At 44.0% G+C, this 18,877-nt stretch overlaps 1 protein-coding gene across 3 annotated transcripts in view; it reads left to right on the top strand.

The window, feature by feature from the left end:
• Positions 1–18,877, top strand: part of PRKAG2 (protein kinase AMP-activated non-catalytic subunit gamma 2) — a 328,475-nt gene that overhangs the window by 206,441 nt on the left and 103,157 nt on the right. For 2 of the 3 annotated variants that reach the window (XM_021706263.1, XM_008072703.2), the window contains 2 exons: positions 5,137–5,378; positions 12,413–12,440. In XM_021706263.1, the coding sequence (XP_021561938.1) occupies positions 5,137–5,378; positions 12,413–12,440 (270 nt within the window). The remainder of the gene's footprint in view (positions 1–5,136; positions 5,379–12,412; positions 12,441–18,877) is intronic. The other variant, XM_021706264.1, reaches the window with a different exon arrangement.

Here is an 18,877-nt window from a genome sequence, read left to right as displayed (position 1 = left end):
ACCTGCATAATGAACATTCGTATACCTAACACTGAACTGTACCCCACATCTTTAAAATAAAAAATTTTAAAAGGAAAATAAAAAAAAAATAAAGAGCCCTTTTGGGGGCAAGCTACTTAGTCACAGTCTCATTCTCTTTAAATTGTTTGAAAGATGAACATTCTGTACCCAAAGAACCAGCCAGGAGTTTTCACCACCTATGAACCAGCTATGAACAGCTGTATACACAACAGTCACTGGGCCTCATCCCTGAAGAATGTTCTAAGTGGAATACCTTCTCAGAGAGAGAGAGAGAGAGACCAAGATGTAAAAATAGGGAGAGAGGGTGCTCAGGAAGACCAGGTCGTGGCTTGGGTCCTGGTGGGAGACAGAGAGAACCCCACAGAGCTGGGCGGTGGGACAGGTGGGATCAAGGAAGGAAGCAGGCAAGTATCCAAATACAGTATTAGCAGCCAGCTTCTTGGCTCAAAAGCGGAACAGTAGATGAAAACAGTTACTTTCTGGCTGGGCACGGAGGCTCACATTTGTAATCCCAGCACTTTGGGAGGCCGAGATGAGAAGATTACTTGAGCCCAAGAGTTTGAGGCCAGTCTAGGCAATATAGTAAGACCTCATCTCTAAAATAATAATAATAATAATTTTCTGAATAAATAATACATTCCCACAATATAAATCTTGAAAAATCCAAGTGTGTGATGAAGAAAGTCTTCCCTGCCAGCTGTTTCCTTCCCTGGAGACAGACAATGTTTCCAGATCCTTCTAGAGATACTCTAGTCATAATCAGACAGGCAAAACATAGATACTCTCTTTCCCTTTTTTGAAACTCCAAATGGCATCATTCTATACAGATGGCTCTGTGGCTTTTTCACTTACCGCTCTGTCTTGGAGATGAAAAGAGCGAGGAGGCTTGTCATGTTCCCATGGGAGATCACAGGGGCTGCCTGTGCAGATGTGCCATGATTTATTTAACCTCTTCTTGATGAACATCTGTGTCTCCAGGCTCTGCTTTTAAAAGCACCACAGAGGCCGGGTGCAGTGGCTCAAGCCTGTAATTCCAGCACTTTGGAAGGCAAGACCAGACTGGCAACATAGCAAGACCTTTTCTCTACAATAAATCAAAAAATTAACTGGGTGTGATAGTGTGTACCTATAGTTCCAGACTTGGAAGGCTGAGATGGAAGGATCGCCTGAGCCCAGCAGATTGAGGCTGCGGTGGCCATGAGCTTGCCACTGCACTCCAGCCACAGTGACAAAGTGAGAATCCAACTCAGAAAAAAAATCACCACAGAAATAAATAACCCCGCCGGGCTCGGTGGCTCAGCCTGTAATCCCGCGCTTTGGGAGGCTGAGGTGAGTGGATTGCCTGAGGCCGTGGGTTCAAGACCCGCGTGGGCAACTTGGCAAGACCTCATCTCTACAATAAAAAAAAAATTAGCCGGGCGTGGTAGCACGCACCTGTAGTTCCAGTTACGTGGAAGGCTGAGGTGGAAGGATCGCCGGAGCCCAGCAGGTCGAGGCTGCGGTGACTGGGAGCGGCCACTGCACTCCAGTCTGGGTGACAGAGTGAGACTCCAACTCAAAAAAAAAAAAAAAAGAATGAAAGAAATAACCCCATACCCTCACCACTTAGCAATTGCACAAATATGTCTATGGAAAGAAGTCTCAGAAACGGAACTGTGGGGTCCAGGAAGATGCGCATGTATAGTTTCCATAAGCCCACCAAAATGCATCTGCAGAGGTACAGCTTTCCTCTGGGACTTTGCCTATGCCCAGGTGGGCAGGGTTTGGGCCAGAAGGTCTGGGCTGGGCCAGGGAATGAAGGCACAGGTGGAATGGATGACTTCGAGAGTGCCCTGAACTGGGGTGGATATCAAAGCTTCTCAACCATTGTCAGGCTAAGGAGGGTGACAGGCCACACCCTGTACACATGAAGACCCCAGGCCCCAAGAGGGATTTGTTGAGGGGCTGTCACAGTCTATTAGGATGTGGGGGGTGGCACAGGTTTCTAAGACTAAAACGCCCCCAACCACATCCTATTCTGTTCCTCCCCATCAGGTTGCTTGCATGTGCTGGTGGGTAACACCTCTGGGGAGATCTGTGTCCGGTGAAGGGAGAGGCTGGGAGAGGTGGATGAGAACATTTCCTCTTGACTCTCACAAGGGAGCTAGCCAGCCCTAGGTGTGCTATGGGAATCAGGTCGGGTCCCCTCCTGAGGACTCCTGCTGTAAGAACCACTGAAGAAGGACATGCTACCACCCTACCCCTGGGTTCTATGGTAGCACCCTCCTCTGCAAACCAAATGGCACAAGAGGCTTTCTTGCTCTGGTTCCCAGCACACCTCCCCAGGCCTTGGGTGGTTCTCCATTCCTCATTGCCACGCAGCTGGAGCCTGGCCCAGAGAAGAGCCAGGCTGGGCTGGGCAGCCCCTTTGTGGCCCTGCCTGCTGGACCAGCTCATCTCTTTCTGAAGATCTGCTACCTCACATCAGATCCTCCCTACTCTTCCTCCTCCCTCTCCCTCCTCCCCAATCCCCCCTCAAAGCAGAACTTGCTTCTCAAGACCTTTGAGGAAAATCTTTTATTTTTTAAAAGAGTTTAGAGTGGCCAGGCGTGGTGGCTCACACCTGTAATCCCAGCACTTTGGGAGACAGAGGCATGAGGATTGCCTGAGCCTGCAAGTTTGAGACCAGCCTGGGCAACATGGCGACACCCGATCTCTACAATATATCAAAAATTAGCTGGGCGTGGTGGTTCACACCTACAGTTCCAGCTCCTTGGAAGACCGAGATGGAAGGATCGCATGAGCCCAGCAGGTTGAGGTTGCCGTGGCCGTGAGCAACATACCACTGCACTCCAGCCTGGGTGACAAAGTGAGACACCGACTCAAAAAAAAAAAAGAGTCGGGAGCTCTGTTGTTAGGTGCCTTTTTTTGCTTTGAGTCCTATGAAAACATGGGTGATAGAGCTTTCCGTCTCCTCCTGCTTCTGCCTAGAGCATCAGCCCAGGGCTTCCAGCCAGGATTACCACTTGGCATCACTCTAGGTTGTGAAGGGGCTCCCTGGAAAAGTATGCCCTTCCTTTAATAGGCGACTTCCTAGACCTCCCTCACCCCCTAAAACATATGCCCTGCACTCCGGCATGGAGAGGGAGAAACGATTCGCTATGACCTGGAGCCTTCCCCACCCCATCTCTTTCTCTCCCTGAGCCTGCTGGCAGCAGGTATTTGCCAGAGTTCTTCCCTCCAGGGCAGTGCTGGGTGCTGCAGGACCCAAAGGATGTGGGCAGGACCCCTGGCCCAAGGACAGGTGGTGAATCTTGGAAAGAGGAGATTGACTTAGTTTTATATTTGGTTTGCATGTTAAACAGTTTGTCGTTAACGGTAACATACAGGGTGGATGAACGTGCTTTAGAGTGAGGGGAGGGAGGTTAGATGAATCAACACCTGAGGAGTGAGAGCTGTTCTCAAGAAGGCAGCATGGAGCAGAAGGAGGCACGTGTATCTCAGGGCCTGAGGAGGAGGCTGGAGGGGCAGAGGGGTGTGGTAAGGGAAGAGCCAGGCGACGGGCTCTGTAGCTGATCCAGCCTTGCCCAGGTCAGAAGCGGCAGTCCTTAGGCCACATCCACTGATATCTTTGGTTTGACTTGCATAATTCAAAATGTATTTAAAAATTTTATTTACTTGCCTGTAAGATGTGAGATATCAGACCCAAATCCAGATTCTGCTTCTCTCGAAAAACAGTGTCGGATCACATTATGGTATTAGTCTCCTCGGGTTGCTATCACAAAGTGCCACAGACACGGTGGCTTAAAGCAACAGAAATGTGTTCTCCCCCAGGTCTGGAGGCCAGGAGTTCAAAATTCAAGGTGTCAACAGAGCCACGCTCCCTCATAAACCTGTAGTGGGGGATTCTTTGCATCTCCTGAGCTTCTGGTGTTGCCAGCAATCCTCAGCTGTCCTTGACTTGCCGATGCATCAATGCAATCTGAGCCTCGGTCATCACATGGGCCTCTCTCTGAGTGTGTCAGTCTGTTTCTTCTCCTGCTCTTATAAGGACACTAGTCAAATTGGATTAGGCCCACCCTAATCCAGCTAAACCTCTTCTTAGCTTGGTTAATTTTCAAAGACCCTATTTCCAAATAAGGTCACATTCACAGGTTCTAGGGGTTAGGACTTGAAGACATCTTTGGGGGAGGCATGATCTGACCCACAATAGTGACCTTCCAGCATCATCAGCTGGATACAAGCAATGGCTGCCTACCCTAGACACACCTCCAGGATTGCACAAGCCCGTCAAAGTGGACAACCTCTCACTCCCAGCGGACTCATGTCCCCAGTATCCCTGCAATTCTCCACTGATACCTGGCCCCTCCTACCTTTGTCCCCTCTCTCTTCCTATGCATCTAAATCTGCTTCATTTTTGAGCCTCCTTTCCAGTTCCACCCCTTGCCTGAAGGCGTCTCTGGCTTTTATCTTTGTAGTGAAGTCTCACTACTGGCAATTTACCATAGGGATATTCACATAGCACATTTTGACAGTAACAGCACATCTCTCCTAGTTTTTCACATACGTGGTCATGCAGCTTCTGCATCATTGACCTGTGTCTCTGCTGCATAGTGAACTTCTTTATGTCTTACCTCAGTAAATAAAGCACCATTGCACTTGATCTTGGCACTGTGTTGGGGAGGCTAGGAGAGGAAATCAAACGGTATTTGACCAAATGGAGAAAAGCAGCATCTGGAGTGTGTGTGTGTGTGTGTGTGTGTGTGTGTGTGTGTGTGTGTGTGTAAAAAATCTCCACCCAGATAACTCCTGACTGTGCAAACACCCCTACAACCCAAGGTGGATATGGAGAGCATTTCTAGCCACATCTGATTCTGAGTCTAGAAATGGGTGTTTAAAGCTTTTTTCCGCTATTTAGAATTTAATAATTTAGATCTTCACCATTTGAGAATTTTGACACTGGAAAGTGTGGGAGCCTCTCTCTGCTTCCCTTAACCGTGGTGAGACTTCTCCAACTCATGGCCTCAAGTAATCCTCCTACCTCAGCCTCCCAGAGTGCTGGGATTACAAGCATGAGACATCGCACCCCACAGCCATGGCCAGACTTCTAACAGCTCTCTGGTGTTCTTCCTGCAGGCCTCTCCTCCTCTCCATCAACACCTACCCAAGTGACCAAGCAGCACACGTTTCCTCTCGAATCCTATAAGCACGAACCTGAGCGATTAGAAAACCGTATCTATGCCTCCACTTCTCCTCCGGACACAGGCCAGAGATTCTGCCCGTCCTCCTTCCAGAGTCCGGCCCGGCCCCCACCGGCCTCACCAACACACTATGCTCCCGCCAAAGCTGTAAGTCTGGGCCCTTCTCCTGTGGGCGGGGCTGCCGGGTGGCAGAGGGTGAGCAGAGCAGTTATTTCCCTGAGCTGGGATAGTCTGACTGTACTCAGCTAACACCATGGCTGTGCCTCTAGGCATCTTTGGTATATTATATCATAAATCATAGGCTGAGAAAGAAAGTGATAAGAGCACAGTAGGCAAATGGGAATCAAATGAAACATGATAACATCTGGTACGTCTGGAATATGGCCAGGAAAAGTGTTTTGCTCTCTCAGCTTCTTATTAAAAATCATTCATTGAAAGCTTTACTTGAATTTACCTTGATTGGGATACTAAAGTAAAGTGTGCTAGGGAAAGTAAAATAAGTAGAAATTTTGTTTGAGAGTTTGAAGGGTTAAAGTCTTTCATCCTTTGGCTTCGGGTGTACTCTTCAAAAGGGGAGCCCTTCAAAGTGGAGTGGTATGAATAACAGACACCTTTGCAATGTTCAAGGGTATGGCTGAGGTGGGCCAGTGAACATTCTTTGAGGAAGCAGGCTTCGCTCAAGCACGTACGCATTCTCCATTTCAACACAGCAGAACCTATGCAGGGACCCTGTCCATTGTGAATTTAGTTCATGTTAGTTACCGCAGATACCCAGTATTATTCCTGGGTCCAGCAAGGATAAGAGAACCAGGTCACTAGACTCTGCCTATATGGCTGTGATAGTTTCATTCCGTGGCCACATTAGTTTCCTTGGGATGCCATAACAAGGCACCACACACTGGGTAGCTTAAAACAACAGAAATTTATTGTCTCAGAATTCCAAAGGCTCGAAGTCCCAAATCAAGGTGTTGTCAGGGTCAGGCTCACTTCTAAGCATCTCGGAAGGATCCTTCCTTGCCTCTTCCAGCTTCTGGAAGCTCCAGGCGTTTCTTGGTTTATGGCAGCATCACTCCAGTCTCTGCCTCCAACTTCACGTGGCTGTCGTCCCTCTGTGTATTTGCAATCAAATTTTCCTCTTCTCAGAAGAACGCTAGTCATATTGGATTAGAACGTATCCTAATGACTTCATCTTAACCTAATTACATCTGCAAAGATTCTATTTTCAAATAAGGTTGCATTCACAGGTACTGGAGGTGGGAACATCAAACATCTTTTTAGGGGACACAGTTCAACCTGTAACCATTGTTATCTTTTGGGAGAAGATGTGTTTGCCATGCAGAGAACATACTTTTACGTTCTTCTTGCTCATTCAACTAGTATTTTATTAAATGTAGGTTTAGCAAGGTATTGTTTAAGTGCCAAGGGTTAAACTACAAGGTACTGTTCTGCCTTCTAGAACTTACAGTCTTATTGGGTACAGAATAGTGCTCAGGTGAGACAGCTAAGTAAAAGTGGAAAGTGGTTTGGGGAAGGATAACGAATGGAACAATCAACACTACAGGTGATAAAAATGGGAAATTACTGTTGATCTGATAAGGTCAATGAAGGCTTCAAAGTAGTGTCACCGACTAGACTGAACCTGGAGTAATTGGTAGGGTTTGAATAAGGGGAGAAGGGCCAGGCGTGGTGGCTCACATCTGTAATCCCAGCACCTTGGGAGGCCAAGGCGGGAGGACCCCTTGAGCCCAGGAGTTTGAGACCAGCCTGAACAACACAGTGAGACCTTGCCTCTACAAAAAATAAAAAATTAACTGGGCACGCCTGTAGTTCCAGCTACTTGAGAGGCTGAGGCATAAGGATCACCTAAGCCCAGGAAGTCAAGGCTACAGTGAACTGTGATTGTGGCACTTCACTCCAGCCTGGGTGACAGAGTGACAGTCTGACTCAAAAATACATAAATAAATAAATAAGGTCCAGATGGTAACTTTTACATTATATATGTATTTATATATATGTTGCCACAATAAAAGGGAAAGAAGAATGATTCAGTCAAGACTACACTTTGTACACTGTTGTAGCTTCAGAAAATGCTACCTCCAAAATAGCTCTTTACTTTTTAACACTATTCCATTTCTTGGGCTACTACCCAAGGCTCCCCCACTACATTTTGAAATGATGTGTTTTGAGAAGTGGAAAGGAATGTCCCCACCAGCCCTTCACTCCATGTGTAAGTTTCATCCCCAAGAACTGCAAGGGCTGCCTTCCTCTGTGCTGTTCACATCCTCCGCAGCCATAGTTGGACCCCTTTGCTTTCGGTAACCCTGGAAGCAGGTTAAGCTGATTACATCTACGAAGCCCCCATTTCCAAATAAGGTCATATTCACAGGTACCAGGACTTAGGACTTCAATGTATCTTTTTAAGGGACCCAGTTCAACCCCTAACAGTTGCTGTCTTTTGGGAGAAGATGCATTTGCCATGCAGAGAACATACCATTATGTTCTGGCAGTGGGACAGGTGGTGGTCTCAAGTTCATATAAAATCTGCTCCTTTTTCATTGGCTTTTGTTGAATGTCTTCAATGTATGCATTAAGTTCTTTAGAAGCCTGACTGATTTCGTTAATTTTGTTACCAGCACAATATCGTTGGAGGAATGTGAGTTGCTTAAAGACTTCTTTGGATCTGAAAAAATTTAGATATAATTTATCTCTGCCTTTTGAAATAAAAAGACACTTTTTGTAAATATTTACCATGAAGATTATTCTTAGAAAATTTGTTCCCTTGAGTTTTATTCTAAAATTGGAAAGGGGATGGGGGTAATTAATTAGTCTTCAGTAGACAGCACTCATTTTATCATTTATTTATTCAGCAAATACTTACTAAACCACTGCTCTGGGCCCAAAACTGTGCTAGCATGGGTAATAGGATGGCAAATACGGGAGTTCTACTAATGTGACAGAGACAATACTGTTTTATTCACCACTTGATCAACAGCACTGTGCATTATGCATGGAAACATTTCAGTGAATATCCACTAATTGAACAAAGGAAGGAGCTTTGGTCTATTTGCCGGGAACAGATGGTAAATCATTACAATAGAGTATGATAAAATCTGTTTAGTTATTGTGGGAGGAGACATCTGTCCTGTCTTGGTGAGTAGAAGAGCTGATCCCAGAGGAAGTAGAAATATTTTTTCAGTGGGGAAGAGAAATAATCAGCTTTGTGATTTAGGATGGTCCCTCTGGCTAGATATGGAAATGAGACTGGATGTGGGTAGAACCGGAGTCCAGATGAGATGCAGTGTGAAATAGTCCAGGCCTGGTGGCAGCCAAAGGTGAAAAGAAATGGAATAGTGTTAAAAAATAAAGAGGTATTTTGGAGGTAGTGTTGAAAGGAATTTGGAATGTAATGACTGATTAATTGAAGGGGAAAGAGATGCATCAGGAATGCTTGCAAAGGTTTTGCCTTGGGAAAGTGGATGGATGGTAGCTCCAGTTGCTGGAATAGGGAACAGAAGAGGAAGAGGAGTAGTGTGAATGTGAGTGTGTGAGGGTGTGTGGGAGGAGGCATGTGTGCCTGTATGTTCAGGGTGGTGGTCCAATATGGTGCCTCTGGCACATTCAAGTGGTGGTGCCCCAAGAGCAACTGGATATGAGAGTTTAGAGCTGAAAATTGAGCTTCGAACATCATCCAACTATAAGTGATCGATTTGCCAGATAGTAGGTGAAATAATCCAGAGAAAAACACAGTAGGTGAAAAGAGAACCAGAAAAGTATGGACATCTAAGGGACAATCAAAAGAAAATGATTCTAAATCACCTGGAAAGTAGGCAGAAAATCAGGTGAACATGGTACCAAAGAAGCAAAAGGAATATGTGTCACTGTGTTTTATGCATTGGGAGGGAGTGGTTAGCAACATCAAACACAGCAGACAGGCCGTGAAACATAAGGACTAAGGTCATTATGACTTTGACAAAATACTTTGTGGCATAGTCAAGAGCAGAAGCCACATAATGTGGGTTGAATAATTGAGAGGTAAAGGAGTAGTGGCCTCTAATGTAGGAGAATCCTGATGTGAATGGGAGGACAGGGAGCTGTAACTAGAAGAATGGACGTGATGGTGTCTTCCTGTAAATGGGAATAGATTCAAACACTAATGGAGAAAGAGTTCATAGATGGAGCAGTTACAGATAAGAGGAGAAAAGTGTCCAGCCTGTCTGGCCTTGTAAAGGAAAGGAGCAAGTCTCCTTAGGAGGTAGAAGCCCACCAGGCATATGTGATGGAGGTGTTTGGCTTGGACCAGTGGGAGAGTCATCTTCCACTGGATTGAAAACTTCCACTACAAAGGTGTTAGAATGATCAATGCCTTGCCAACTTCCTTTCACAGCAGTGACTCCCATGCTCCCCTTCTATTACTTCTGGGAATTTCACTCTTAATCTGTGTCTTGGGTCAGAGTTCCTAGAAACAGAGCCCAAGGTAGAGCTTCAGGTGAAAGGTTATTTGTTTATTAAGGACGTGCCTTTAGAAGGAACCTTTAAGCGGGTGAGGGGAAGGAGGAAACTAAGAAAGGATGTGGTTTCAGGTGAGATCCAGCCTCATTCTGATGATGGCAGAGGAGTTCTGCAGTATAATTTGCACCAGAATTTGCCCTACCTAGAGGCCAGGAAGCTGGGCTTTTATAGCCTCACACTAGGCAGCCTTTAGTTATAGAATGTCCCAGGGCAAGGGAGATGCACACCAGTTGAATTGGCTCCTATCACTCAAGAATAATCTTGTTAAGAAGATTGCAGGTGTGAGCCACTAGCAGCGGTCTCTGCAGCACCTTGCTGTACCACAGTCAATTGAAAAGAATCCAGGGCATCTTCTACAGTCTCTTGCCCAGCTGAGTCATGTATCTGGCAGAATTGGGTATTGTCTTACTTAGGTTGTTTAGTTTTACTATAACAGAATACCTGAGGCTGGGTAATTTACAAAGGAAAGGGGTTCCATTGGCTCATGATTCTAGTGGTTGGAAAGTTCAAGGTTGGGCAGCTGCATCTGGTGAAGGCCTCATGTTGCTTCTACTCATGGTGGAAAGTGGAAGAGGAATGGACATGTGCAGAGATATCACATGGAAAGAGAGGAAGCGAGAGAAGCTGAGGAGGCCAGACTTTTTAAGAACCCAGTTTCTTAGACACTAATCCATTCCTACAAGAACAAGAACTCACTCATCCCTGCAGGAGGGTATTAATCTATTCCTGAGGGATCTGTCCACATGACCCAAACACCTCCCACTAGGTCCCACCTCCAACATTGCCACATTGGTGGATCAAATTTCAATGTGAGCTTTGTCAGGAACAAGCACATCTAAACCATAGCAGGTGCTACACCAGTTTTTCTATTGCTGCATAACAAACCCCCCAAAAGTTAAAACAATAACATTTGCATATCCCACAATTCTGTGGGTCAGCAATTTGGGGTGGGCATTCTTCTCACCTTGGCTGTGCTTACTCATACTACATCTTTGGTCACCTACCGGGTCACCTGAGGACTGGCTGGACCAGCCAGAACAGCTTGTCTCCGTTCCATGTGGTCTCTCCTCCAGCGGGCTAGCCCTGACTTGTTCACATGGCAGTGATGGGTTCCAAGAGAGATGGAAGTATATACAAGGTCCCTTGAGGCATAAGCTCAGAACTGGCACACTGCAGCTTCTCATATCCAAGATAGAATCTGTTCCCCACCCCAACAAAATTTGCTTTGGCCAACAAAATGAAGCAGAAGTGACAAAGTCATATTGCAGAAGGAATGAATACAGGAAGATGTGGTGGACTGGGCATACTCTACTTCTACCAAGATTATTGACCACATGTCTTATCACTTGGTTTCAACAGCTAGGCCTGCACAATGTGCTAGATAAAATCTGGAGGTTCATTTGCTTATATTTAAGGAATCCAGTTTAGATGGTTGATATCTCCAAGAATAATCTTTCTGTAAAGTAGACTGTTATTGCTTGCATTCCCTGAGAAACAGACTCTAAGCAGAGATTTGTAGCAGGGCGCTGTGGCTCACATCTGTAATCTCAGCACTTTGGGAGGCAGAGGCAAGAGGATTGCCTGAACCCACAGGTTGGAGACCAGCATGGGCAACATGGCGAGATCTCATCTTTACAATAAATAAAAAAAATTAGCCAGACATGGTGACACGTGCCTATAGTTCCAGCTACTATTTGGAAGGCGGAAGTAGAAGGATTGCCTGAGCCCAGCAGGTTGAGGCTGTGGTGGCTGTGAGTATGCCACTGCACTCTAGCCTCGGTGACAAAGTGAGATTCCAACTCAAAAATTAAAAAATAATAAATAATAAAAAAAGAAGAGATTCATGTGCAGCGTGTTTATTAAGAAGTGCTCTTAGGACCCACACCTGTGGGAGAAGAGAAGGAAGGAGGATGGAACAAAGGGTGGAGTTGTGATACACTCAACTTCGGCAAAGGTCTAGGCCAACCCACAGGGAAGAGCTAAACTGGGGTGGCTCATCAGAGTTGTCCCAAGTTGGTGCAAAGAACTCAGGCCTTTGTACCCTCACATCAGCCAGTCAGTAGATGACAGCTGTCCTGGGAATGGGGGTGGGAGAAGACCTTAGACAAGGCAACTCTCTTCAGCCAAGGGCAATCCTGACTGATCATTGAGGGCTATCAGTTGGCAGGATTCCCAACAGCTGGGAGAAGTCTCCTTCATTCCTGAAAGGGAATCTGGTAGTGCATCATAACCTCTGATACATGGAATTATACTCTACTTCAGTTTTAAATTTATGATCTCAAAATCCTGGCAGGTGAAAATAAGGGCTATCCTATTTCTTTTTATGATATACCTAAATATATAACTAAACAAAGGAAGGCTGCCAGAGGGGTGATGAGGGCTGAGTACAAGAGCATGTCATTAGGTCCAGGGAGAGAGGAACTACTACCCCTGGCCAACAGCTGTCACCAATGTGCCAGCCATGGGAGGGGCCACCATGGAATTGGGTTGTCCAGCCCCAGTCAAGCCTTCAGATGATGCAGCCCCAACCATGCCTGCCTAAGAGATTTCATGAAAGACCCTGAACCAGGACTGCCCAGCCGAACTGATCATATATTCCTGGCCCATAGAAACCATGAGATATATTATATTAGTTTTCTAGGACTGGACAACAGAGTATCTGAGACTGGGTGGCTTAAACAACAGAAACTGATGTGTCACAGTTCCAGAGGCTAGAAGTTCAAGATCACAGTGTTGGCAGGTTTGGTTTCTTCTGTGGCCTCTCTTCTTGCTGACAGACATGTCACTGTGCCCTCACATGACCTTTTCTCTTTGTACATGCATCCTTGGTGTCTCTTCTTATAAGAACAGCAGTCCTATTGGACTAGGGCTCACTCTGTGGCCTTATTTAACTTTAAAGTGCTTTAAAGCCTCCATTTCCAAATACAGTCACATGGGGGTTAGGGATTCAAATACGAATTTGGGAAACATAATTTCGTCCATAACAAATAATAAATTATTATTGCTGTCTTAAGCCACTGAGTTGTGGGTGATTTGTTGTGTATCAATAGATAACTAATACTTATTTCGCCATGTATGAGAGGAGGTAGCATAACTCAATGAACTGAGCAATAGATAACTAAACTCAGGAGATTTGAGTTCTTTTGAAAAATGGACTGTCTTTTGCCATCAAATCAATCTCCAAGATCCCTAGTTGTCCTAGTATGAATATTTGGGAGAAAATGACTGACCAGTCTTTCAAGGTTTTTATTTGAAATAATTACCTTTTTAAGATGGAAAAGCACTTTAAAATCTATAAATATTCAAATCACTTGACATTAAGGAGCAGTTAAAGATTTTATATGTACTACTTTGTCTTTATAGTCCTGTCTACCATTTTAAATATCAAGTTACAACCTAATAAGGTCTTGATGTTATCTGCCCAGAAATGGCAAGCTAACAGTTCCAAAGCCTATGACTCACAACAGATTAGAAACTTTAAAAATAGTTTGGAAAAAATTCACATTGGGTCAAGGAGTAGGGGCTAACGAGAGAACTGATTCATAATGGGATTGGTTATCAGGAGGGCTGGAGCTTAGACAAGTGTTGCCTGTGTGCTAAAGAGACAGGCAGATCATATCTGTTCTCTGTTCTCCTAGCTGTCCAAAAAAAGGCATTATAATTGGCATTTTTCCCGTGTCATGTTGGAATCATGACTCAATGAACAGAAAGAAGACAGAGTCCAAACAAGAGAGAGACATACATGGCTGGAAGCTTGGCCTATTTTTCTGAGCAGTGGCCAGGGTCTTTGGGATTCTCATTCATTCTGTTCTTTATGGTAGCTAAGTGCCAAGGAAAAGATGTTGAGTCTTTGTAAAATGATAGATGCCCTGCCTCTGTCATCTCTTCAGGGACCCATGAGGGAAATTATTCATTCAACAGGTATTTCCTAAGATCCTATCACTTGCCTGGCACTGTCCGAGGCTCTGAGTACAGTTGAGATCATTCCTTCCCTCAAGTCTATTGAAGGAGAAGTGTGGATGGGGCTAACACAGTTGAGGGTACCATTCTGCTTCTTCACTCACTGGGTAACAAAACTAACAGATGGAATATCTGCTCCAAAGATCCATAGGTCACTCGGCCATGGACTCTGCTTTGTTTGGATCACAGAGATATAATTGCAAAGGGGAACCCCCCAAAACCCAACATTCCTTCATAAAAATTGTGTATTTACTCTTACATGTTTAAACTTCAGTCACCTTCAAAGTGCTCCCCATTTGATGCAATGCACTTATTGAGTTGCTTTATCCACTGCTTAAAACAGTTTTTTAACTCATCAATTTTGATGTCTTTAAGTGCTTCTGCCATTTTTTGTTTCGCCTCTTCCACATCAGCAAAATATTCCCCTTTGAAGACTATTTTCAGCCGGGGAAACAAAACAAAGTCACTCGGGGCAAAATCGGGTAAATAGAGAAGTGGGGCATGGGATTAGTGCTGTTTTTGGTCAAAAACTGTTGAACACTCAGTGCAGTGTGGGTAGGTGTGCTTGTGAATCACCCATCAAGAAATGGGCAAAAGAATTGAAAGAATCTCCAAAAAAAATTAAATGAAGCTGAATGCAGCCTCTCACAACAATACTAGCTGGTACACTGATGCCAGTGGTTTCCTAGAACACTTACCTTGTGGGGGAAACCTGTACCACAAGGAACCCACCCTCCAAAAAACATAATTCGGGTTTTTTTGAGTCCCCCGGTGTTGGGTAAAAAATGGAAATCCCAATAATGTATTGTTTTGCTCTCTTGGTGAATAGAGCCAACTCATCTAGTGGTAAAATCTATATCCATTAATCATGATAATGGCCACTTCAGGCACCATCTTGAATTTTTCTACCCTAGAGGAACAAACTTGCCTTCATCTGGAGAGGCAATGATTAAAATATTGGTGTCACATAGATTTGGGATGTTCACTAGAGTTAATCACAGGTAATCTACAAATAGTACCCACCTCTACTGGGAGGGAGAATGCACCATAATTATCCTTTTCCCTAACTTGGACTGGCAATGTAAATAAGAGACATCACGTAGGTATGTGATAGACCTTAACTGAATGTATCTCTTGTTTAAAAAACCATCATGATAAAACTGTCACCAATTTCTACAAGCCAGGGACAGAAGCCAATTCCAGAGGGCTGCTGAGTGAGTGTGAGATGACAAAGCATAGATAGAGAATGTGGGTAGCTTTATCAAGAATTTTGGTGTGAAGAGGAGATATGATTGAGAACTTAGTAGGGGGAATCCAGGAAGGACATTTCTCCTAAAAAGGAGTGACAGTGACTCAGCATGCTAATATGCTAATAGGAAAGTATTACAAGTTCCTGTACCTTGGATCCTACTCTACCTAAGGCCTCTGTTTTATGACCATAAATACTTATCTCACAGGACCGGACTGGACAGAGTCTGTGTTCTTCCTTGTTGTGAGGATCAAGTGAGATACTTATGTAAAATTACTCACCCAAAGATTAAGTGGCTAGCAAACACTAAAGCCAAGATTTGGACCAAAGCAGCTGGGCTCCAGAACCCATATTCTAGCATGGCTTTCTACTATTACTAGAAAAGTCCAAGGTTCTCAGCCTGTCCATCACACGTTGACTCCATATCTTAACTCATATTCCTCCTTCAGCGGTTGGTCCCAGTGGACCAAATGTGGCCCAGCACTTGCTTTTGTCATTCAAGTTTTATTGGCACAAGACCATGTCCATTCATTTGTGGATTGTCTATGGCTGCTCTCATGCTGCCACAGCAGAGTTGAGCAGCTGCCACAGATTCAGTGTGACCTGCAATGCTGGAAATATTTCTCTTTTTTAAAGTTCTTTTCGTGTATTTTTTAAAACTATTTTTGGTATTTTGGTTTATTTGTTTAAGTTGAGATAGGTCTTCCTATGTTGCCCAGGCTGGTCTCAAACTCCTCGCCTCAAGTGGTCCTCCCACTTCAGCCTCCCAAAGTACTGGGATCCTAGGCATGAGCCACCGTGCCAGGTCCAAAAATATTTCTGAGTAATCCCTAACTAATTCATGCTAGAGCTTCCCTTTATACTGTTATCCAATTAATTGTTAGAACATCCAGTGCAAAGGAGCAGAATGTGCCTGGTACCCAGAAAGGCAAGAGACAAGCGGTAGCACTTTGCTCCACTGAAGACACGGAGAGTGGTCCATTGGAGAGTGCAGTGAAATTATGAGAAGTTCCAAGAACCAGACAGGTCTTTATGTTGGCAAACAGGCAGATAGTCCCATAGAGTTAGGGCATGGCTATTATTCTCCTTATCCTTGGAGCACTATAAAATTATATAACCTGCACTTGGACTGGACTGGGGAGAGTCTGTGTTCTTCCTCTTAATCTCCTCGAGAAAGGAAGGACTGTGAGTTTATGAGCATCATAAATTTGTCAGTGCCTACCCTGACAATGGAGGAGGAAGATTTGCATTGTATTATATCTATATCTATATCTATATTTATATCTATATCTATATCTATCTCGAGACAGTCTTGCTCTGTCGCCCAGGTTGGAATGCGGTGGTAACATCATAGCTCACTGCAGCCTTGACTTCCTGGGCTCAAGCAATCCTTCCACCTCATCCTCCTCAGTGGCTGGGGCTACAGGTGTGCATCACCAAACTTGGCTAATTTTTTAACTTTTTGTAGAAACAGGGTCTTGCTATGTTGCCCAGGCCGATCTCAAACTCCTGGGATCAAGTGAGCCTTCTGCCTTGACCTCCCAAAGTGCTGGGATTACAAGCATGAGCCACCATGCACAGAATCAGACTTACATGCTATAGAATGATTACTCCAATAACAGGCTAGAGGCTGGAATTCATGGAGAAAAGGCTAAGCTAGAAGACCAATGAAGTACTGTAGTAGCCCAGTAAGAGGTGACAAAGGGCTGAATTATGGCCATAGGAGTGGATATTTAGAAAAAGAAATTAATTGTAAAAGTATGTCTGAGATAAAATAGGCTGGACTTGGTGCTGCCTGGATATGGGGTGTGTGGAAGGAGGACTCTACAGGGACTCTCCAGTTTCTGACATGAAAGGAAGGATGATGATGTCATTAATTTAGACCAAAAAAATACAGCAAGAAGGCCATGTGTGGTGGCTCACACCTATAGTCCCAGCACTTTAGGAGTCTGGAGTAGGAGGATTGCCTGAGCCCTGGAGTTCTAGAGCAGCCTGAGCAACATAGTGAGACCTCATCTCTACAAAAAGTAAAAAAATTAGCCAGGCATGGTGACTCATGTCAGTAGTCCCAGCTACTCGGGAGGCAGAGGAGGAAGGATCGCCTGAGCCCAGGACGTCATGGTTGTAGTGAGCCATTATTCTGCCACTGCCCTCCAGCCTGGGTGACAGAGTGAGACCCCAACTCAAAAAACAAAAACAAAAATAATACGGGAAGGAGAAGTAGAGCCGAGATGAAAGATACTTTCCATTTGGAGTGCAATTTCTTTTATTTCTTTGGGATACCAAATAGAAATGGCAGGCACCTGGATGAATAAATCTGGCATGGAGAAGCAGAGGTTAGAAAAATGATTCTCTTTGTCCATTTTATTGACCATGCATGTAGTCAGACAAATCAAGGCTCCGAATGCCTTCTACTTATATACCTGCTGGTGCAAAGAAGAAAACACAAACACAGTTCAATTCTAATAAGGGACACTTCTTTACCAGTACAGGTGTATAAAAATACATTTTGGGGGCTGAGCATTCAATGGTGGAAAAATTGCTGTACCTATGCATACATCCTGGACAGGCTTGTCTTGATTTGCATTTAGATGAGAATTCCTTCAGCTCAGAACCAAGATTGTCCCCCTAACTCATAAGCACTTAGGAAAGCATTAACTTTAGTTAGTGAAGTATCCTTGATACAACAGTGACACAAACCATAACACCAGTATTAATGGTGTTCCCTTAATGACTCAGTAGAGAAATTAGCTGTTGAAATGGTGGAAAAGTTTAGAACAAGGCTCCTTGGCCATGTCTCTGAGAATGGAGTGCAGGCCTTGTTAATGAATGTTCAGACTCTCCCGCAGTGCTTGAGTAAACCTGCTTCAAGGGGTTGTGTGTTGTAATGTGTTTCTCCCCCCACTCTTTTGGAGGCTAAGTACAGAACCCTAAAACATTGTTATTTTAAGTCTCAAGTAAGAATGACAGCAGCTCATCTTGAGCATGATGACAGAAGAAGTATATTTTATTTGGAAAAAATGGAAATTGAAACAGGTGGTTCAATAAAAATCTCTCTAAGCCACCCCCCAGGAGATCCTAATATAATCCCTACATCTCTGATGATGATTTCCTCTTTGCATACTGTAGCAAAAGCAAATTAAAAGTCCACTGCTTCTATTAGTTCTTTCACAAATTGGTAAGGCTGTTCAATTATTGTGGTGTCATCTGATTAGGCCATTACTTTTTAAAACTAGATACATTACTTTTTAAAACTAGATACATCTGCAGATTTGGTTCTTTAAAAAGTAACCTTCCTCTAAGATAAGAAAGTTCTGGAGATGGGTTGCACAACAATGTGAGTGTACTTAATGCTATTGATGATACATTTTTAAATTACTAAGATGGTAAATTATACTATGTGTATTTTGCCACAATTAAAACTTTTTTTAAATGGCATTCCTCTGATTCTAAAAGGAAAGACATAAAGATGAAAATGAAAACTTCCTGCCATGCCACTACTTTGAGAAAAATGGTTAAAATGTGGTGCATCATTTTTGCTCAGCCTGTGTTGTTCCTTTATACAAAAATGTAGAAATAGGTAACAAATGTGGACCCTGGTAGAACTGTTTAGCAACTTAGGTTTTCACTTAATATTATAATCAGGCTCCTGTCTTCAAAGCAGTTTGGTTGTTAGAAGAATGTCAGTTTCTTAAAGTCTCATTTTCATATAATATAGTAGACACACAGTATTAACTATTACTTTATACAATTCAAATTATAAAGCAAACCAGTAGGCCTAATAAATAACAAGCATTGCATATAGCTTAGAGAACATTTATGACATACCCAAAGCCATTGGATAGAGATCGTATCGATATTTGGATAAAAAATAGTGCAACTTCAATGGATTCACTTACTGGCAATCAAATTTGTTTAAGAAACTGAGTATGCGGTACTGAAGCCGTAAGAGTTTTGG

Source organism: Carlito syrichta, unplaced genomic scaffold, assembly GCF_000164805.1.
Source record: "Carlito syrichta isolate Samal-C Ts95f unplaced genomic scaffold, Tarsius_syrichta-2.0.1 Scaffold315400, whole genome shotgun sequence".
NCBI lineage: Eukaryota > Metazoa > Chordata > Mammalia > Primates > Tarsiidae > Carlito > Carlito syrichta.
The sequence above is the reverse complement of the archived record's forward strand: the minus strand, read 5'-3'. Positions and strand labels throughout refer to the sequence as shown.